The 22,772-nt window shown below is 41.2% G+C and overlaps 1 protein-coding gene across 4 annotated transcripts in view; it reads right to left on the minus strand.

Moving 5' to 3' along the window:
* Positions 1 to 22,772, minus strand: part of NIPBL (NIPBL cohesin loading factor) — a 175,704-nt gene that overhangs the window by 102,483 nt on the left and 50,449 nt on the right. For all 4 annotated transcript variants that reach the window (XM_052775766.1, XM_052775769.1, XM_052775771.1 and 1 more), the window contains exons 2-4: positions 5,064 to 5,207; positions 2,800 to 2,965; positions 1,550 to 1,680 (exon numbers count right to left, since the gene is read on the minus strand). In XM_052775766.1, the coding sequence (XP_052631726.1) occupies positions 1,550 to 1,680; positions 2,800 to 2,965; positions 5,064 to 5,127 (361 nt within the window). In that variant the 5' untranslated portion in view covers positions 5,128 to 5,207. The remainder of the gene's footprint in view (positions 1 to 1,549; positions 1,681 to 2,799; positions 2,966 to 5,063; positions 5,208 to 22,772) is intronic.

Here is a 22,772-nt window from a genome sequence, read left to right on the forward strand (position 1 = left end):
ACAGCAATGCTTGGACTCGTACAAGTATTCAGAATTATGTAAAATTAAATATTCAAGGGGGTTTTAAAGTCTGATCTCTTCTTGTTCTCTGAAACCACTTTGTTAACTTTACTAAAATAAGATCAACTATTCTTTTAAGTTTCAAATATTGTTGAATTATTTTTTACTCCATACTAATACCTTCCTCCAAGCATAGGCCAAAGCACACTTAGTAAAGATAGAGGTGCTTTTATTTCATTAAGGATTATTCTTAACCTATTGAATCAAGCTGCAAAAGTGTTTCTCCCTGTGAAGCACAGAATTAGCAAAAATTAGAAAGAAATTAACTAGCTTTATCTTCCTTTCAAAAGCCTCTGCTGGAACAGATAATTTCAAAAACGATGTCTCCCTTTTGCACTAGCAAAAAATTATTTTACTCTACAAAATTGGTGGAAAACTCTAATTCAAGCCTATGTTCTTTGTGGGACCACTCTGCACTGGCAGGACAGTAAAAAGTCTTCCCACAGCTGGAAAAATGATACTCTGCTACAGCTGCCACTAAACACAGGATCTGGAGACTGTTTTCAGGGCTTAAATTTCAAGATATACGTATCAATGAACTTACAAGTATTTAGCACTGCCTTTCACAATTTCAACTCCAGGAAATTTCTGCCTTCTTTCAAGGAACCTGTTCTGTCCTTAGTGAGATCTTTTCAAATATTGTATGGCTTTTTACTCACCAGCCTAGTTGAACAAACCTAATAATGTCATTTTATTATTTTTCCCCTCCAAAACCACCCTCCACTTCCTATCCCCCGTGGACTCCAGTAACATTTCTATCTATATCTCTACAGTGCTAGCAAAGCTTCATCCTCACACTGCAGAAACTCTGGAAATTCTACTCGTTTCATAGTTTGGTATTTAAAGAACACACTTCAGGTGCAAGTCTCCAGATCTACAACTAGAATCTGACCAATTAAATCTTTGCTTGGTCTCTCTCCTTCATTTTTGCTGTCCAGCAGTATATCTCACTACACCTCAGAAGAGAATTAGCTGTCAAAACAGTAAAATCTGTAGGGCATAACAAATTGCTGAGACGAGGAATGGCAGAGAAGAGCCGGTAAGTATGGTCCATTCAACCTTATTCCTTACCCCAGAACTACTAAGAACTACCACTGCAATGCTACTGAAAATCTGTACGATTATAGTGCAAGATCAAGGCATATTTTTCCAACTTCAACTATTTACTAAGACAAATATATGAACTTAGCCATAAAGAAATTAAAATAAAATTATTTTAAAATAAAATCCAATCACTCATGGTAGAGATTAAACTTTGTAGTGAAATCAAACATTTTTTACGAAAACACCTGGTAGACCTTATTTCCATGCTTATTCTAACACAATTGCTCTTAGATGATGTCAAGGTACATAGCTTTCTATCACTATCCAATACAAGGTAAGGTATAAATATCACAGTTGTGCTCCATATAGATTTGTGGTTAGTATCAGTCCCCTAAACTTACAGAACAACATAAAATGCAATCAATAAATAATAAAAAATCCTTACCGCTTTGTACCCCGTATCTGTTTTGCATGCTTTTCTCCCTGAAAACATTAGGATTCCTTGCCAGGATAGCCTGCAGCAAGACTGGTATATCTCCCTCTGGATCATCACTGCCAAGGTTATCTTTCAACTCTCTGGAATTGTGGAAGTAAGCAAATAAAGAGGCAAATGTATTTTCAAATTATAAGAAACTATGAGTCAAGTAAAAAAAAAACCAACCAAAAAAACAAAAAAAAAACCAAAATGAAAGAAGACAATTTACTGTTAAAATATAGAGAAAAACAAGTCTGCAAAGCACTGTTCCCTGCCTCTATTTTTTTTTTTTTTTCCTCTCTTCTTTAAGGAATCGCAGAAGAGGTATTCCTACTAATCTTCAACATTATTTTCTGTCACCAAGCATTTATATATACATGGCTGTCAGTTTCAGACTATTATAAAGTTTTTTATACCCACTTTTATTCATGATCTTCTTCATAAAAGAATGCTTTGGCATAACATCAAGAAAGCATTACTGTAGGAGTGAATTTATAACATTCAGGTTGCAGCCCAATGCTTTGAGAATCTTTTATTTTAAAAAGGGAAATTGGCATATCTTTGACATCACAGGATTCCCTCTGAACCATAAAAAAAAATGTAATGGATTTTCTATAAATGTATCTGTGCTTTCACTTATTGTTTGCTTTGAGGACTTTTAAAAGCTACTTCCATTTGAGCAAAACAATTGATTGGTACGTGTAGGAAAAAGACAGGGTTGTCAACATCAGAAAACTCAAAGGACACTAGGGAAAAAAAAAATTAACAAAAAGAGAACACATTAGCATACTTGCTTGTTCAATTCTTAAAATATTTAAGTTCAATACCTAATCAGAATTGACATGGGTCTTACATGGGTGTCTCAAAAAGTTTTCTTTTTGTGTAATACTGGGTATATAATCTGTCTATATGCATTATTAACCAAAAGTGGAACACAAATGACTATTGCACAATCAACACCACAAAGTCTGCACTCCTAACTAGCAAGAATGGAATAAGCAGCAGATCTACAAAATAACCCCCATAGTTATGCAGAAGGGCTGCCAGACAATTATTAACATTCTGACTGACTGAAACATTTGACTCTCATATAGCAGTCATCTGCTAAGCAAGCCTAATAAAAACCTGCATCAGATTCTCACATCATTCTCAATCCAGTTAATTTTGATTTCAAGGAATAAGGACGGTGATCTAATATAGTTGAAGTTCAAAATACATACATGTGATCTGTTGACACCTGATTGAGACTGTGGACGAGCTGTGAAACCAGATTTTCATCCCTGCAAGCCAGAAGGCAGTTCACCTCTTCAGCTATCCGTCCATTGAAAAGCAGGCTTTTTGTTGTTGTAGCAGGTAAAGGTGATGGAAGAGGCAGCTGGTTCAAAACTGTTATCAGAAAACAGAAAGAAGTTCAGAGTCATTTCATGAAAAACAAGCATATAGATATGGACACCTTCTTACTCCACCATGCGATTAAGAAAGAAAACTTGACAACTACATTTAAAATATAGGGAAGATTTCTGGATTTTTTAAATCATGAACACCCAAACACACACGCACAAACACGCAAAAAGGTTGGACTCTGTTTTAAACAAAGTAATGCAGTCAAGCCCTCAAGTTATATTACTACATTATTGTAAATATTTAACTGTGCTAAGGCAAGTAGTATCAATAAAAGCATACTTTTAAACATTCCAGAATATTGTTATTTAATATGTTATGGCAGCTTTCTCTTGGAGCCAAAAGCATTGATAAAGGAAGGAAATGCAAAATCCTTGTAGTTGTGTGCTGTGCTGTAAGTGCACTGAGCATGTACTATAAGTTTTCTACACTGATGATACAATACACAATAATGTACATCATTACTGTATTTCGAAAAAAATTGCAATTCAAATAGAAGTGTATAATACATTAAAATAGCTAGCTTTCATTACTTGCATCAGATTACCTTGAATGTGCCAGAAACTTGGAAAAATTAGCAAGATCAGCAAAATAAAACAGTATAAATTCAGCTAGTTAACTAGCCTACTCTACTGCCTCTAGTCATCATGTCCTCCATGTTTTTAGGGCAGCAGGTCTTGCCCATTCCAGTTCCTTCTTTTCATACAAAGAAAAGTCAGGTGAAGCAGTTAGAGCCTTTCTCTTTCAGCTGCTTCTGAGATTGTAAACATCAGATAAATATAACAGATAAAGAAGCAAATGCACGTAATACAAAGGCTAATCCCACCAAGGGTAGTTCAGTGTTTCAAGAAACTCTTGCATTAGGAGTCCAGCCAGTGACTTCCACTAGTTAAGTATTTTGACTTTCTTTAGAACCTTACCTGCCAATACTTAATGCTGGAAAACTGCCCATAGTCCAGAAACTTATTATTTGCATCCTGATGGTCCATTATTAGGCATACATAATGATACATATACACACATCTAAATACATAAGCAGCATCTTCCAATTTGATATTTCAGAATATCAGAAGGACATGAAGAAGTGGGTTTTTTCCTCCAATACATCTGCTTTTTTTACTGTAGGCAATTAAATTCAATTGCTGGGTATATACTTTCAGTGTCTGTTGGAAAGTCTCCAAATTTCAACACTATAATAATAAAATCAAGAGCTCAGAAGAAGCACCTGGGTCACTGAGTCCAATTATCCTCAGACAGAAAACTGAGCTATAAACTCTGTCTTACACTTTATAAACAAGATGCATCTTTTTTCCAACTGCTCTTTTTGCAATGGTTGTTCTAGGACCTCATTATAGTACTAATAAATCTCTTATTTTCACTAGAAATTTATTTTTGGTCACATTATAACCATTTTGGTTTGTGCCCGTATCAGCTTTTAATGTAAATAGTTCTTTTCCTTTCCTTGCATTTTGTCTTCCTGATGTATTTAAAGACAGTACACACACCTCATCTGCTCCTTTTGTAGGCTGAACAGCTAAGAAGGAAGACTCACAGGTTCAGCCACTTATTTCCATTCTAGCGGCCATTCTTTGCACCTGTTAATTAGAGCAACTTCTTGGTGCCTTGTCCAAAACTAGGAACAAGGTTTCAAGTATATTCAGCATATTCCTTAACTCTCTATAGTTAGTTAAGCATCAGTCTAATCTTCTCTCTCTCTCTCTCTCATGGTGAGATGTATGTTTTAGAGAAGTGTTTTATCATTTATATGTTTTTCTTTACTTGTGGGGTACCCAGATATGCTACTGAATATTCCAAACAATGAAGTCCTGTATTTTGTTTCAGGTTTCCTTAAGGGTTTTTTTTTAACCTACATTTCATGTTTAAACTAGCATGTTTTATTTGAATAGATCTTCAAAATTCAAGCAATGACAAAATTAAAATTTTTAATGCCAAATATGATTTTGAACAGATTTACCTCTAAGAACTTTTAAAATAAAACTATTTTTAGTATTTTGAAAATGCAGGTATTTACCAAAGAGGTAGAAAATAGCATAGCAAAGACAAGAAAAAGAAGAGTACTTACGGTCTGTAAGACTAGCAATCCCTGCAAGAGTAGTGATGGGAACATGAGGCATATCCCCATTCATCCTGAAGTTCTGGGAGAGTAGTGCCTACACAGATATTTTAGTTCATGTGCCAGCTATCATTACTTCCCATCTCCCAAGCACTAAAAAAAAAAAAAAGAAAAAAAAAGAACAAAACCAAATGAAAATTCTCAGTTACTGTTTTAGAATTTTAAATTCAGTAACATAAATAAAACACAGTCCATACGCTCAGCTGCATACTAAGTAAATTTTGTCAAGAGTGGGTAGAACAATGTAGATTTTAAATATCAAACCACATTAAGCAATCAAAAGGCAAGCTTCTGGTCTCAGAAGCAGAGCCCTTCACCAAAAAAGATGCAAGGTAAGGCAATCAAAAGAAAATTTGCTCAGGTTATACAGTAGCAACTCAAAAACTGGTAACAAAACTTCTGTTAGTTCATAATGCAGTGGAGAGCACTTAATGCATAACCCGTTTAAGTAATTAGCTGCTATATTCACTTCCCAGTTTTGCAGAAGGAGGTATTTTTCATACAAGAACAGGCTAGCAAAACCAAAACGAGTAATTCACAGATGCAAATATCAAGGAGTAAAAGTGACAAATACAAAATCTTACTATATTTTAAAAGTAGTAGCTATTTCAAAATTGAGCTGAAAATATCTCTTTAATATTAAACACTCTCTGGTCAAACTACTACCAGAAACTGTATCACTCCCTCCACAAAAAGAAAGGGATTAGCCACCACTGAACTAGCTTGTTTATTTCCTGTAAAACAGCACAGTTTATATTCAACTACTGAAAAAGGAATTTGTTCACTCAGTTTTCCCTAACTATAAAGATCCCAACTTTAAGAAAGTCCACACTGCTAAAAAAAGAAAACAAAAAAAGGTCATCACAATAATTTCAACTGCAGTTCCAAAACAACAAAAATTTACAGAGATTACACATTACGGGTCCACTATTATACTAATGAAATGACAAAATTTGAACATTATATTTTCTGAAGACAAACAAAATAAATTAAAGGAAAGGAATTTGATACACATGCAGCTACCTATTATAGACAGGCACCTGTGTTAACAGTTTGGGAAATAGTAAAAAGACTTCTGTAAGCATTTATGTTATCTACTGAAGATGCTGAAATCGTGATTTGCTTACACTTAACTTTACAAGCCAACATTTTTGAGAATTACATATACAATACATAAAAACCAAAAGATGACTGTCATTTCCTTAGTAATTTTTATCTCATTCTTTCTTACACCACACCAATGGCAATATATAAGACATCACTGTTAATAATATGGATTCCAAGCAAGACAAGGAAACTGAACGTTGTAAGTCTTTTTTCCTGCTCATAGTTTTCATGAACTACTGAAGTTAAATTTTCAAAGTTTCCCTATCTACACACAACTGAGTTCTTTGAAAAACATACCAACACTGAGGTTAAACAGAACTGACAATGAGTTGACTTCCTTTGCTGCACCTGCCACAGTCTCATTTTCACCACTAACTTACATTTGTTTTAAAAATACACTACATTACAGATACAGAAATCTAGTTAAGGAAACTGCTACAGACAGATATTCTGTGTGGGTTGTTGTTTGGGGTTTTTTTTAATCCAGGAGAAAACAGCCTTCAAACACCCAGAGCAGTTTCAAATACTACTCGATACTCTAAGGCTTTTTATTCAAAACAAATACCAATATACACAGCATTTCAGTGGTTTCTTAGCTCCATAAATAACTACGTCTTAAAAAAAAAAAAAATAAAAAAAAAAAGGAGTACCTAACTTTTCCCACGAAGAGTCTGCAATAGCAAACCAACAGGAACTAACAGGAACTAACATTTTTAGAATTTAAGTTTTCATTGAAAGGTTAGTAATTAAAGAACACCTTTTACACATAAATTATATGTACAATAAAGAGGTCCTGTCTGATGATCTCTTCCTTCCTGACTGAAACTGCATCAAAGCCGACCAAAACTATGCCACTAGTCAGCACTCTTGGAAATCCTGCATGTAACACAGAAACAACGAAAAAACAAGAAAAAAAAAAATCTGTTCACCTTCCTTCCTGATCACCTGGTAAAGCTTTAAACATCGGAGGCTGTCACTACTAATTCAAGTTCTTTCCTGGTATTACTGCCCCTATAATTAAATTACACAGATTCAATGGGAAAAATTCCTTCAAAACCAGACACTTAAATTAGAAACCTTCTCCACAGATACATGATAAAAAACCTGAACTGGCAAGATCCAGACCTGAGAGTGGAGCAAGTGCAGTGAGCTGGGATGGTCAGGGGAAGAGTAAACTTTCTTTGTAAGAGGAAAGTAGAAGGGTTTGGTTTGTTTAGCTAACAAAACAAAGGTCAAGAGGGGATGTGGTTGCTCTCTCTAAGGCAGTCAAAGAAGATTACAAAGGAAGCATGCTACAGGGCAATGCTAGCACAACAATAAATGGGGGCATGAATGCAAGCAAGAAGAAAATTGGGCAGAGCTTCTCACCATCAGACCTGCCACTTTCTAGAACAGCCTTCCATTAGGAGTAGTAGTGATAAGCAACACCATTACTTTAAAGATGGATCATACAGATGTTACAGAAGGGACAGGATGTGGTTGCCTGCACCAGCTGGGAACTAAGCAGAGCAATTCAAGAAGTCTGTCTGTTATGCTACAAAATTTTTGTAAGTATGATGATGAGAGTAAACAGATGAGAGTAAACAAAAAACAAAAAGAGACTGATGGGATGAAGTGATGGGATTAATTTATACAACAAACACAATATGAAGAAACCACATAGGAATATCTGGGTCCAAATATTACATCTGTTGTGTTGAGAGCAAAATTGTGTTTGTTATACAACTGGCAAACAAGTTGGGATTCAATTCCAGATCTAGAGACTGAGATCCAGTGAAACTAGAACTCAAATCTGATGTCACTGAGAACATTAGTAAACTCACTTATTTAAGGAATACCAGTAGTATAGCATTTCTACCTCTAGACTGAAAAAATTAAACTGTTATATTAGCTGAATTAAGGAAATCAAAGAACTGCTGCATTGGAAAGCTTTTAAACAATGCATCAGTGTAGTGTAGAGTGTAGTGTAGCAGTTCAAACAGAGAAGTAGAAATCAACTTTACATATATGCAAGTGAGGTCTTGCATATTCAATATATGTTTATTTAGGCTCTTGCTTCTTTGTAAGAAACAACGGATATTGTAAAAGATGTTTCAGTGAGAAAGAAACTACAGTGCACAAAGGAAGTGATACAAAGAACCCCTCGATGAAAGGAAAACAGTGAAATGGCAACATATATTGAGAATAATATATGAAAAAGCTATCAGTGTAATACACAATAATGAAGTGAAGCCAAGACAAGATAGCAAGGAAAGTAATGTTTAAAAAGTTTATGCTAAGTATAATAAGCATACATTTAAAGTGCTACTTCCATATGTTATCTCCTTTCCTTTTTTTTGTCAATTATGTATATTCTCCTTTACTGCAAATTAATATTGCAAACAAAATTCCTAAGAAAATATTAAATTTAAAATGTTGTGGTTGCTGGGTTTTGGTGGCTTGGGGTGGTTTTTTTGTGTGTGTGTGTGTTCTGGGTTGGGGGTTTTTTAATTGGTTTTTTTAAAGCAGAAAGTAAGTATGGGGTTGGTAAAACAGTCCATAACATGGACATGGAAAATTCTGACTGTCTTCAGTGGCACAAGGTTTGAGCTGTGTCATATAGATCCTCTCTACAACTCATCTCTCTATATATTCTGCACTTCTCACCATAGTACTGGATTAACGGCAGAGTGGAAAACTAACAGGAAAAAAAAAGTATCTCTTTAGAGAGAAAGGACAGGCATGGCAAAAATAAAGGGAGGAAGAGAGGATCAAAAGTTGTCAACAATTTAGGTAGAGAGACAGTGATCATCAAGTGAAGGGAGACTACAACCAGGGAAGGAGGGGAAAAAAAAAACCAGCACACAACCCAAGCAAGCAAACAAGCACAAATCACCCCACAAAAAAATCCAAGAAAAGAGAAACAAACCGCATCTGTATTTTTTCAGATATTGCAGCATCTGACTATCAATGAAGCGACAACAGGACTCTGACCACTCGTTATCATACGAAGATTCAAGTTCTGCATTTATGAAACATTCCTCTAGGTTGAAAAACATTCTTGCCTCCTTAACAAAAATACCACTTCTTCCACAGCTTAGCTATGTGCATGCATGAGAACAGCAGAAAACAAATTAAAAGGAAAAATCTGTTTATGTGCAGTTAACACACAGACTCAGTAGTAATGCAAAGATAAGTAACCAACCTCAGGATTCAGAAATTTCCTATGTACGATTAAATGTTTCAATCCCAATATTCCAGGGTATTTCTGAACTTATTATATCTTTGGATTTAAAAAATAACTTACACGACTGACCTAATATATCTCTGAAAAGAAGATTAGAGACAAAATTAGGTGAATTAAAATTAAATTTTAAAGAAGGGCTATGGTATTAGATCTCTATATTTTTCTTTTTTAAAAGCATTCTATTAAGTACAATACTTTAAACAGTTATGTTTTATTTAGTTTAGATTACAAAATATTTCTTTAGAATGAAAATACTTTAAAAAGTAGTTTTCATTTCTTATATGTTGAGCAGCATTGTACTGATGTAACCGCAGCACCATGATCAAAGTTGATTTCTGCAGCTGCACACTGAAAGTAAACGAGTACAACTCATGTATTAGCTATTTTATAATTTAGGTGAGCAGGGCATTTTTACTTTTCTTTTAAATCAGCAAACATGCTATTAGAAATTTAAGAAGCCTTGCCTCATCGCCAGTTTTAAACTTCCACATTTTGCAATAAACTACTTTTCTTCTTAGTTACTACATCAATCTCTGCTAGTTATCAGTCCATAAACTGTCCTTTGGAAAAAAAAAAAATAAAATCACTTAAAGAATGAGGGAGAGAAGCAGACAGAACGAATGAATATTCTCTAGTTCTCATTCAAGTAAGATGCCGTGACTGAGGTGCATCATACAGATTTACCCACAAGAGGGCAGATTTCTGGTTTCCATACCAGAACTACAGTTTCATACGATGACAGTAAGTTTCCAGAACTAAATACTTTCAAGAATACTTTAATAAACACTAAGGAAGGAGATATAGTTGCCGAAACATAGTCTAACACTGAAGTACCTGGGTGTGGTGGGTGGACGCCAGGTGCCCACCAAAGCCTCTCTATCACTCCCCTCCTCAGCTGGACAGGGGAGAGAAAAATAAAACGAAAGGCTCGTGGGTCGAGATAAGGACAGGGAGAGATCACTCACCAATTACTGTCACAGGCAAAACAGATTCAACTTAGGGAAAATTAACTTAATTTATTGCCAATCAAACCAGAATAGGCTAATGAGAAATAAACCCAAATCTTAAAACACCTTCCCCCACCCCTCCCTTCTTCCTGGGCACAGCTTCACTCCCAAATTCTCTACCCACCCCCGCCTCAGCAGCACAGGGGGATGAGGAATGGGGGTTACGGTCAGTTCATCACACATTGTCTCTGCCACTCCTTCCTCCTCAGGGGGAGGACTCCTCACACTCTTCCCCTGCTCCAGTGTGGGGTCCCCCCCATGGGAGACAGTCCTCCACAAACTGCTCCAGCGTAGGTCCTTCCCACGGGCTGCAGTCCTTCACAAACTGCTCCAGCGTGGGTCCCCCTGCGGGGTCACAAGTCCCACCAGCAAACCTGCTCCAGCGTGGGCCCCTCTCTCCACAGATCTGCAGGTCCTGCCAGGAGCCTGCTCCAGTGTGGGCTTCCCACGGGGTCACAGCCTCCTTCGGGCACCCACCTGCTCTGGCGTGGGGTCCTCCCCGGGCTGCAGGTGGATATCTGCTCCACTGTGGACCTCCCTGGGCTGCAGGGGGACAGCCTGCCTCACCATGGTCTTCCCCACAGGCTGCAAGGGAATCTCTGCTCCGGCACCTGGAGCACCTCCTCCCCCTCCTTCTTCACTGACCTTGGTGTCTGCAGGGTTGTTTCTCTTACATGTTCTCACTCCCCTCTCTGGCTGCAGCTTCTGTGCCTGCTGCAACTTTTTTCCTTCTTAAATCTGTTATCACAGAGGCACTACCACCATCGCTGATTGGCTCAGCCTTGGCCAGTGGCGGGTCTGTCTTGGAGCCGGCTGGCATTGGCTCTGTCGGACACAGGGGAAGCTTCTAGCAGCTTCTCACAGAAGCCACCCCTGTAGCCCCCCCACTACCCCCCCCTTGCCACACAAGCCCAATACACTGGGGGGGGGGACGGGACGGACAACCAAACATGCATATTCACAATATAAAGCATCTTAACACTAACTCAATCTCAGAAAAAGTCAGTATTGGAAGTGAATAGCAATTAATCACTGATGCAGCTGTCTAAAGTTAAAATAGTAATGCAAGAAACTATGAAGCCACGTGGTATGAATCTAACTTGGAACAACCAAAGCTGGGTGGTGGTTGCAGCAGGTGGGAGGAGGTGAAGAGAAAGAGGGGTGGGGTGGGGGGTGGGGTGTCTGAAATCCAGAATACTCATTAGTAACAATAAAAGCCCATGAAAACATACCAGCATTTATAAAACCAGGAAGTTCACAGTACATACAGAATAGTTTCACCTTCTACAATACTCACTACAAAAAATTAAGTTGGAAAATACAGATACAGAAATCCCAGAAGCACAAAACCAGATGAAATGCAGTATACTAGTGAAATCCGTATGTTTGGTTCATAAAGTGATCAGTCAGCAGAATCAGTGATGCTGACAAGGTGTCCTGGGTTCAGCTGGGATAGAGTTCATTTTTACAGGAACCTGGGAGGTTGGGGGGGGCATAGCCGGGGCAGCCGACCTGAACTAGCCAAGGAGCTATTCCATACCATGTGACATCATGCTCAGTATATAAATGGGGAGCGGCGGGGGGAGCTCTCTTGACTTTTGGTGGGGGAAGTGGCGGAGCGTTGGGTTCCGGGTGGTGAGCAGTTGCACTGTGCATCACTCTTTTTGTATATCCTTTCATTAGTACCGTTGTTGTTGTTGTAACCTTTTTTTGTGTTGTCCCAGTAAACTGCCCTTGTCTCAACCCTCGAGGTTCCAGGTTTTTTTTCTTTTCTCTCCTCCGTCTCCTCCCTATCCCACCGGAGGGGGGCGGGAGGAGTGAGCGAGTGGCTGCGTGGTCCTTTGTTACCGGCTGGGCTGAAACCACGACAGTCCTTTTTGGCGCCCAACGTGGGGCACGAAGGTTTGAGATAACGACAGATCTGGCCAGAGCGTGTTGAAACAAATTTGTCATACACATTTCTTATATTAGATAAATAGATGTTAGTCACAATGTTGATTCATTTGTTTACATGGTGGCGTTTTGTAAGTTCTTATGTGCTCTATGTATTGCCTGTAGTTACGTTTCTCGCCTCTGGGAGAGTGATTGGGATTATCATTTTGCTGTACTGGGCAATGTCGACTTGTGAAATGATTACATCACTGGTCATGAGGTTAAGCTGGTATCTGTATGAGGCAGTGATATCATGTCCATACTTCGGGCACCTTCTATCAGATTTTATTGGTAATTACACTCAATCCATGGGGAAGTTAGGGGGGGATACTTCCCCCCGTCCGTTCGCCTCCCTTCCCTCCTTCCGACTAATTACAACAGCTTTTGAGAATTTTGAATATCCTTGGGATGCGCAAGCCAGTGTGCTGTTAGTGCTATGCCTCCTGAATATGTTTCAGGTCTTGTTTAGGGCTACAAAAAGGCTCTTTAAGAGTACCACCCAGAGATCTGCCCCAAAGCTGGATATTCATGGGTGGCACGGCATGTGGGAGGATATGGGCAGGTATCCAGAGAACTTCTCACCTCCAGTGGCTTGGAAGTTCACTCCCGAACAACTACAGAACCCTCAGGAAGTGGTAGAATATTTGAAAGAAAAATGCTGTGGCTATTCCAAAGACATACAACTCGCTGCACTGTGCTGGGCCCTGGCCAGTATCTACCAAACACTGCTTGATATTAGGCAGCACCCTCAGGGGGAAAAGGGAGAAAAGATAGAAAACAGGGCAACGGGCACCGTGGCTACCCCTACCCCGACAACAGGCACCATGGCTGCCCCTACGCCGGCAACAGGCAGCGTGGCTACCCAACCCCGGTGACAGATACTGCAGCTAAACCAGAGAACCAACCTGTGCCAGTATCAGTCGCCCCTGTACAGAAAAAGAAACACACAAAGAAATCAGTTCGCTTAGTGAGAGATGAAGATGAACCACGGTCATCGCGAGAACAGGAGGAAGAGGCAGAACCTGAAATAATTACCTGATCTCTATCCCTGAGTGAGTTCTGTGACAAGCGAAAAGATTTTAGCCGCCACCCAGGTGAGCACATTGTTACCTGGCTGCTCCGATGCTGGGATAATGGGGCTAGTAGTGTGGAATTAGAGGGTAAGGAAGCCAAGCAGTTGGGATCTCTGTCTAGGGAAGGGGGCATCGACAAGGCGATTGGGAGAAAAACACAAGTCCTCAGCCTCTGGAGGCGACTTCTGTTAGGTGTAAAGGAAAGATACCCCTTCAAGGATGAAGTTACATGCCACCAAGGCAAGTGGACCACCATGGAGAGAGGTATCCAGTACCTGAGGGAATTAGCCATGCTGGAGGTGATTTATAATGATCCAGAAAATGCGCAGTCGCCCACAGATCCAGATGAAGTCCAATGCACACAACCGATGTGGCGGAAGTTTCTACGAAGTGCACCACCAACCTATGCCAACTCATTGGCAGTAATGTCCTGGAAAGAAGGCTATGGACAAACGGTGGATGAATTGGCTGTCCAACTCCGGCAATACGAAGGAAGTCTCTCTTCCTCCCTATGGGCCTGTGTCTCGGCTGTAGAGGAATCGTCCCGAGAGTTCCAGCAATTCAAAGTGGATATGTCCTCCTCCCCACCTGTACAGGCCCGCATCGCAGCTATTGGGAGTCAGCATTCCTCTGCCCAAGAGAGAGGAGAGAGAAAGTACACACAACGGGCTAACCTGTGGTTTTACCTGCATGACCATGGAGAGGACATGAGGAAGTGGGATGGAAAACCTACCTCAATCCTGGATGCACGGGTACGGGAGTTGCGAGAAAAAGCAACCAGAAAAGAGGATTCTTCTTGGAAAACTGCTGCTCCAGTTTCCCGTGAGCAGTTCCCCAGACGCAATAGATGGGCTGATCCCATTTCTGATCCTCTTGAAGGGACTTCTGATTCACGTGTGCGAAAAGTGAGTAACGGATATTCTAACCAGGATTAGAGGGGCCCTGCCTCCAGCCAGGTGGAGGAGAGGGACAACCGAGTCTACTGGACAGTGTGGATTCGATGGCCTGGCACATCAGACCCACAGGAACATAAGGTTCTAGTAGACACTGGTGCACAATGCACCCTAATGCCATCAAGTTATAAAGGGGCAGAACCCATCTGTATCTCTGGTGTGACAGGGGGATCCCAAGACCTAACTGTATTGGAAGCTGAAATGAGTCTAACCGGGAATGAGTGGCATAAACACCCCATTGCAACTGGCCCAGAGGCCCCGTGCATCCTTGGTATAGATTATCTCAGGAGGGGGTATTTCAAGGACCCAAAAGGGTACCGTTGGGCCTTTGGTACAGCTGCATTGGAGATGGAGGAGATTCAACAGCTGTCTACCCTGCCTGGTCTCTCTCAAGAGGTCTCTCTCGGTTGTGGGGTTGCTGAAGGTTGAAGAACAACACGTGCCAATTGCTACCACGACGGTGCACCGGTGGCAATATCGCACCAGCCGAGACTCCCTGATGCTCATCCATAAGCTGATTTGCCAACTGGAGAGCCAAGGAGTGATCAGCAAGACTCACTCACCCTTTAATAGTCCCATATGGCCTGTGCGGAAATCTAATGGGGAATGGAGACTAACAGTAGATTATCATGGGCTGAATGAAGTCACGCCACCGCTGAGCGCTGCTGTGCCAGATATGTTAGAGCTTCAATATGAACTGGAATCAAAGGCAGCTAAGTGGTATGCCACAATTGACATTGCTAATGCATTTTTCTCCATTCCTTTGGCAGCGGAGTGCAGGCCACAGTTTGCTTTCACTTGGAGGGCAGTCCAGTACACTCGGAATCGACTGCCCCAGGGGTGGAAACACTATTTGCCATGGACTGATCCAGGCTGCACTGGAAAAAGGTGAAGCTCCAGAGCACCTGCAATACATTGATGACATCATCGTATGGGGCAACATGGCAGAAGAAGTTTTTGAGAAAGGGAAGAAAATAATCCAAATCCTTCTGAAGGCTGGTTTTGCCATAAAAGAAAGTAAGGTCAAGGGACCTGCACAGGAGATTGAGTTCTTAGGAGTAAAATGGCAAGACGGGCATCGTCAGATCCCTATGGATGTGATCAACAAAATAGCAGCTATGTCCCCACCGACTAATAAAAAGGAAACACAGGCTTTCTTAGGTGTTGTGGGCTTTTGGAGAATGCACATTCCAAATTATAGTCAAATTGTAAGTCCTCTCTACCAAGTTACCCGGAAGAAGAATGATTTTAAATGGGGGCCTGAGCAACGACAAGCCTTTGAACAAATTAAGCGGGAGATTGTTCATGCAGTAGCTCTTGGGCCAGTCCGGGCAGGACAAGATGTTAAAAATGTGCTCTACACTGCAGCTGGGGAGAATGGCCCTACCTGGAGCCTCTGGCAGAAAGCACCTGGGGAGACCCAAGGCCGACCCCTGGGGTTTTGGAGTCGGCGATACAGAGGATCCAAGGCTCGCTATACTCCAACTGAAAGAGATATTGGCAGCATATGAAGGAGTTCGAGCCGCCTCAGAAGTGGTTGGTACTGAAGCACAGCTCCTCTTAGCACACCGACTGCCAGTGCTGGGCTGGATGTTCAAAGGGAAAGTCTCCTCTACACATCATGCAACTGATGCCACGTGGAGTAAGTGGGCCACACTGATCACACAGCGAGCTCGCATAGGAAACCCCAGTCACCCAGGAATTGTGGAAGTGATCACGGACTGGCCAGAAGGCAAAGATTTTGGAATGTCACCAGAGGAGGAGGTGACACGGGCTGAAGAGGCCCCACTGTATAATAAACTGCCAGAAAATGAGAGGCAATATGCCCTGTTCACTGATGGGTCCTGTCGCATTGTGGGAAAACATTGGAGGTGGAAGGCTGCTGTATGGAGTCCTACACGACAAGTCGCAGAAACTGCTGAAGGAGAAGGTGAATTGAGTCAGTTTGCAGAGGTGAAAGCCATCCAGCTAGCATTAGACATTGCTGAAAGAGAGAAGTGGCCAGTGCTCTATCTATACTGACTCATGGATGGTGGCAAATGCCCTATGGGGGTGGCTACAGCAATGGAAGAAGAGCAAATGGGAACGCAGAGGTAAACCCATCTGGGCGGCCGCACTGTGGCAAGATACTGCTGTTCGCATAGAGAAGCTAGTGGTAAAAGTACGTCACGTAGATGCTCATGTACCCAAGAGTCGGGCCACTGAAGAACATCAAAACAACCAGCAGGCAGATCAGGCCGCCAAGATTGAAGTGTCTCAGGTGGACCTGGACTGGCAACATAGGGGTGAGCTATTTATGGCTCAGTGGGCCCATGATACCTCAGGCCATCAGGGAAGAGATGCAACATATAGATGGGCTCGTGATCGAGGGGTGGACTTGACCATGGACACTATTGCACAGGTTATCCATGAATGTGAAACATGTGCTGCAACTAAGCAAGCCAAGCAGCTAAAACCCCTGTCGCATGGAGGGTGATGGCTGAAATATAAACAGTGGGAGGCATGGCAGATTGACTATATCACACTCCCATGAACCTGCCAAGGCAAGTGCCATGTGCTTACAATGGTGGAAGCAACCACTGGATGGCTGGAAACATATCCTGTGTCCCACGCCACTGCCCAGAACACTATCCTGGGCCTTGAAGAGAAAGTTTTATGGCAACACAGCACCCCAGAAAGAATCGAGTTGGACAACGGGACTCACTTCCGAAACAACCTCATAGACACCTGGGCCAAAGAACATGGCATTGAGTGGGTGTATCACATCCCCTATCATGCACCAGCCTCTGGGAAAATTGAGCGATACAATGGACTGCTGAAAACTACATTGAGAGCAATGGGGGGTGGAACTTTCAAACATTGGGATACACATTTAACAAAAGCCACCTGGTTAGTTAATACTAGAGGATCCGCCAATCGGGCTGGCCCCGCCCAACCAAGACTTTCACATACTGTAGAAGGGGATAAAGTCCCTGTAGTACACATGAGGAGTATGTTAGGAAAGACAGTCTGGGTTAGTCCCCCCTCAAGCAGAGACAAACCCATCCAAGGGGTTCTTTTTGCTCAGGGACCTGGGTACACCTGGTGGGTAATGCAGAAGGATGGGGAAGTTCGATGTGTACCTCAGGGAGATTTGATTTTGGGAGAGAATAGCCAGTGAATTAGGCTGTATGATATTTAACTGCTAAATAACGTGCCAATGTATGTCATTGTATCTATAGTGTCTATATGCCATATCAAGGGTATTACTGTAAGAATTACCCAAATGACTGAAGGATGGACTTTGAAACTGAGCCAAGTACAACAGTGATAGAACTTGAACTGGCACCCAGCAATTTCCTCAAGATCAACCTCTTGGACCTGCAGGCCAAGGGTGTGGGTTGCACCAAATGTACCAGCCACAAGTTCCAGAGGCAGCATACAACAACCTAACACCTCACACCATCTCTCTTATCCTGAAGAACTGTTACAACAGGTGGAGCCCCAAAGTCATGGACTAAATAAAATTGATGGACACATTGGAGGGATAGCCCATCGACTAAGGGACTACTATTCGGGGGGGGGGGTGTCCATATACATATATATATATATATATAAAAGACAAGGAAAGTGGTAGTGGTTGATTGGAAAATGTAAGATCTGGGCATGATGTAGATGGTATAGAATAAGGGGTGGATAATGTCCTGGGTTCAGCTGGGATAGAGTTCATTTTTACAGGAACCTGGGAGGTTGGGGGGGGCATAGCCGGGGCAGCCGACCTGAACTAGCCAAGGAGCTATTCCATACCATGTGACATCATGCTCAGTATATAAATGGGGAGCGGCGGGGGGAGCTCTCTCGACTTTTGGTGGGGGAAGTGGCGGAGCGTCGGGTTCCGGGTGGTGAGCAGTTGCACTGTGCATCACTCTTTTTGTATATCCTTTCATTAGTACCGTTGTTGTTGTTGTAACCTTTTTTTGTGTTGTCCCAGTAAACTGCCCTTGTCTCAACCCTCGAGGTTCCAGGTTTTTTTTCTTTTCTCTCCTCCGTCTCCTCCCTATCCCACCGGAGGGGGGCGGGAGGAGTGAGCGAGTGGCTGCGTGGTCCTTTGTTACTGGCTAGGCTGAAACCACGACACAAGGCAAGTGAAAAATTAAAAAGTTTCAGATAAAAATTACCTAGTACAATTTCTAAACCAATATTAGTATAATCTGTTTTTCTAAAACTATTCCAATAGTAGGTGCTCAAATCACTACAAACTACAACCACTGTAAGAAAAGCAACCTTTGTGAAAAGTACTGTACTGAATTTAGTGTAAGTTGCTTCTGAACATAAAGGAACCTTTACAAAAAAATTTTAGGGCAACCAGCTTCTTCCTCTGTGGGTACTGCCACATTCCTTTTGTCTCCACTCTTCTATTCGATAATAATGACACTGATGCCCTTGTGATAGTAGTGGCAATGACACCAGGGTAAATGGCAAGACAAACCCCAATAAAGTTGGTGGAAGCATACACAGTATGAGAGGTCTGTGGGTTCAAAAGCCCGCACACTTCTACCAGGATAAAGTATCATAAAGCATAAATTGTGCTTTGCACCTGTAGTAACTCTTCCTGGGGGAGGAGAGGAGAGGAATTGACACAACGGGACTACCACGAAAAAAAACAACAACAAAAAAGCCAGACTCAGCCATGTGCAGAAAGCAGATACCTATGGGTAGTATGCAGCTTCCCTGATCCACACAACATGAACACTGGGATTGAGTGCACCCTCAGCAAGTCTGCCAACAACACCAAGCTGTGTGGTGCAGTCAACAGGCTGGAGGGAAGGGATGCCATCCAGAGGGACCTTGGCAGGCTTGAGAGGTGGGCCCTGCAAACATCATGAAGTTCAACAAAGCCAAGTGCAAGGTCCTGCACCTGGGTCAGGGCAATCCCAAGCACAAATACAGGCTGGGCAAAGAATGGATTGAGAGCAGCCCTGCAGAGAAGGACTTGGGGTGTTGGTTGATGAGAAGTTCAACGTGATCAGGCAACGTGCGCTCACAGCCCACAAAGCCAACTGTATCTTGGGCTGCATCAAAAGAAGCATGAGCAGCAGGTCAAGGGAGGTGATTCTGCCCTTCTGTTCCGCTCTGGTGAGACCCCACCTGCAGTACTGCATCCAGCTCTGGGGTCCTCAGCACAGGAAAGACATGGACCTGTTGGAGCGGGTCCAGAGGAGGGCCACAAAAATGATCAGAGAGATGGAACACTTCTCCTATCAGGAAAGGCTGAGAGATTTGGAGTTGTTCAGCCTGGAGGAGAGATGGCTCTAGGCAGACCTTACTGCAGCCTTGCACTACCTAAAGGGGGCCTACAAGAAAGCCCGAAAGGGACTTTTTACAAGCGTGTGTAGCGATAGGACAAGGGGTAATGGCTTCAAACTGGAATAGGTCAGATTTAGATTAGATATAAGGAAGAAATTCTTCACTATGAGGGTGGTGAGACGCTGGGACAGGTTGCCCAGAGAAGCTGTGGATGCCCCATCCCTGGAAATGTTCAAGGCCAGGTTGAATGGGGCTTTGCACAGCCTGGTTTGGTGGAAGGTGTCCCTGCCCATGGCAGGGGGGTTGGAACTAGATAGTCTTTAAGGTCCTTTCCAACCCAAACCATTCTATGATTCTACATGAATGTCTAGCAGGAAACGCTGACTTTTATTGCTACCTTGCAATTACAAAGCGTGAAAATTCATTAGAATGCAGTTTCCTGAAAAGAAGGAACAGGTCTCCAGCAGCATTAGGATCTTTTTCTGTTAAAGCCATCTCCTTCTTTCAAGCCCAGGAAACTTCCTTTTTATTCATTTTATTTGATATAAAAATTAAAAAGCACTTATAAACAGTGTTCTGCACTTAAAAATAACATCTCAAACATTTAATTTGGATGCCTTGGCACAAAGAACTCTTTAAAATGAGCTTGTATCAAGTCCTTCATACAAAAGTAAGACATTTAAGCACCAAGTAAAAGCCTATTCTTTCAGGCAACATAACCTGACACAAAAATTTGCAGAAAAGCACCTTATATTTACAAAGTGTTGCAATGATCAACAAGTGTATATTATTTCAGCAAAACAGAAAAATGTTAAATCTCAGAATTACCGATTTTCATGGAAAACACCACAACATCAGTAGGGCTACGTAAGTAAGTAACAATACTGTTCTACAGGAAGGTGTATTTCCTGCTCTTTCATTTCAGAACTAATGCAAAACAGAATCTGTTTAAAGAGCCTTACTATTAGGCAGCTCAGTTGTCTTCTTAAAACATGGGGATTAAATTTAAGTGAATGGAACACAAATCTTGCACCTAGTTCCAAAATAAGATACTACTGGCTCCTTCTCATTAGAAAAGTGATGTAAGATCAAGTCCTACTGATAAGGTAGCAAAACCTAAACCAAAGAATTGGTAAGTTTTAAAAAGTTAACCTGTATAAAATACACATCATTTTTGCAGGCACAATTATACTGATAGCTATTAGACATGAAATTCTTTAGTATGGTAGTTATATTCACCAGTTCTGCAAAATAAAGCAGCTAAAACTTCTGTCAGGAAGAATCCAGTTATTCAGGGAGTTTATTACTGCTACTTTTCCATCTTTTTAAGCAATAAATATCCTCTTTATGAGATTCTCCTTTCATGTCAAAAATCCTGACACTCCTGAAAGCTACTAAATTCTTTTTGTCCTGCAGAAGCAAATGTAGAATTAAACTGTAAAAACCTAACTTTGCTTGGCAGCAGCCATGGTATTAAGCATAGCTGAGAAATTCAAACATAAAGGGAAAACCCCAAGCTACTTCAAAAGTTCATACATTTACTTCCCAACTGCACTACATTTTCCACAAGCGACTTTTATTCCAACAAAGAAAGTACATCTGTAATGGTGCTCTTTTTGGTGAGCACAGCCCTTTTGCTTGCTCAGGCATACACACAGCAGCTGATATTAGCTACAGTTCATTGTATTGAAAGAAAATAGCAGAGATGTGTAGAAGAGGAAGAGCAATTAAAAGGGTTCGTTAGGTCAGCTCTGTCAAATGGAGAACACTTTAGGTTGCAACACATCTTTGTTAACAAAATAGTTGTGACAGGTATGAGAGAGGAAGTAGCAGCTTGGCTTTTTCAACTTTTTCTTGAATATTCGTCTTATTTATGTTAGCTGGTAGTAGTGCTGCTCTTTTCTAAAAGCAGTTGTGTACTGACATTTACTGGTATTTTAAAGACTTTTCTTCTTTAACTAGGTTGGATCTTAAGTAGGCTAAAAACCTACTTAATTCAGGAGTCTCTTCTAATTTTTAATCTTGCATTTCTGTCCTTGAACTCTCTCAGATGATTCATAACCTTTATAAAACAAAACTTGGAAGAAATAAACATGAGGCAGCAGCTGATTTTGCACAAGTCTTCCAGTCACACAATTTTTGCCTCTTTTTTGACTTGGAAAAACAATTAAAATCCCTCCAAGCTTCTTTAAGACATGCTAAGAAAACAGACGCACAGCTATAACATTTCTTTAGAGATCCACAAAAATGCCAATGTAAAATTCTATATAAACAGATTTAGTGTGTTGCATTTCAAAAGTGCCTCACTGCCTTTTTATATTGCAATTAATATTGACCTGTGATATGTTATTCCCTTTGTCCTAATACTCATCTTGTTGCCTGTTTTTCAACTTAAGCTCTGCGCACATTTAAGAGACACTGTATAGCACTGCAAGTGGTCAAGGTGCTTTTCTTCTGGATTGGTGTATTATTTCCCCTCATCCCTTCACCACAACAATGATGCAATTCCTCTATGCAAGGCTCTATGACAGCCCTCCATAACACACCCAGTTTCCTCCCCTCACATCAAACCTACTCCCACACCTCTCAGCTGCTAGATGAAGAGAGACAGCACATGCTGCAGCCTCTTCCTCAACGGGGAGATGAGCATCTCCTCTACCCAACAACCAATTTTCACAAACTAAACTGTCTTGAGACTTCCACCCCTGTAAAATATAACTGAAATGAGCTGATGCTTTCCAGAATTATTAGACTGAAGGACTTACAGATAAACAAGTGCCATGACCATTAGGCAGAAAATGATTAAATAAATCAGTGTTTTTACCAACTGTGTGCAGAAACACGTAAAGAACTCTGGCTGTACTGTCCTACTGTACACATTTGCACAATTACTGGTAATGCAATTATTTTTGTAATTTTATAGCATTCACTACCCAAGATTTGTTCCGTTTGATTCATTTTACAAGAGGTAGTTTATATAGCTTATGCAACATACAGGTAAGATATACTCTCTCTAAAGGAAAGTATGCTAACATATCAAAGACAAAAACCCCCAAAATAATCAATGCAATTTA

This window comes from Harpia harpyja, chromosome Z, assembly GCF_026419915.1.
Source record: "Harpia harpyja isolate bHarHar1 chromosome Z, bHarHar1 primary haplotype, whole genome shotgun sequence".
NCBI lineage: Eukaryota > Metazoa > Chordata > Aves > Accipitriformes > Accipitridae > Harpia > Harpia harpyja.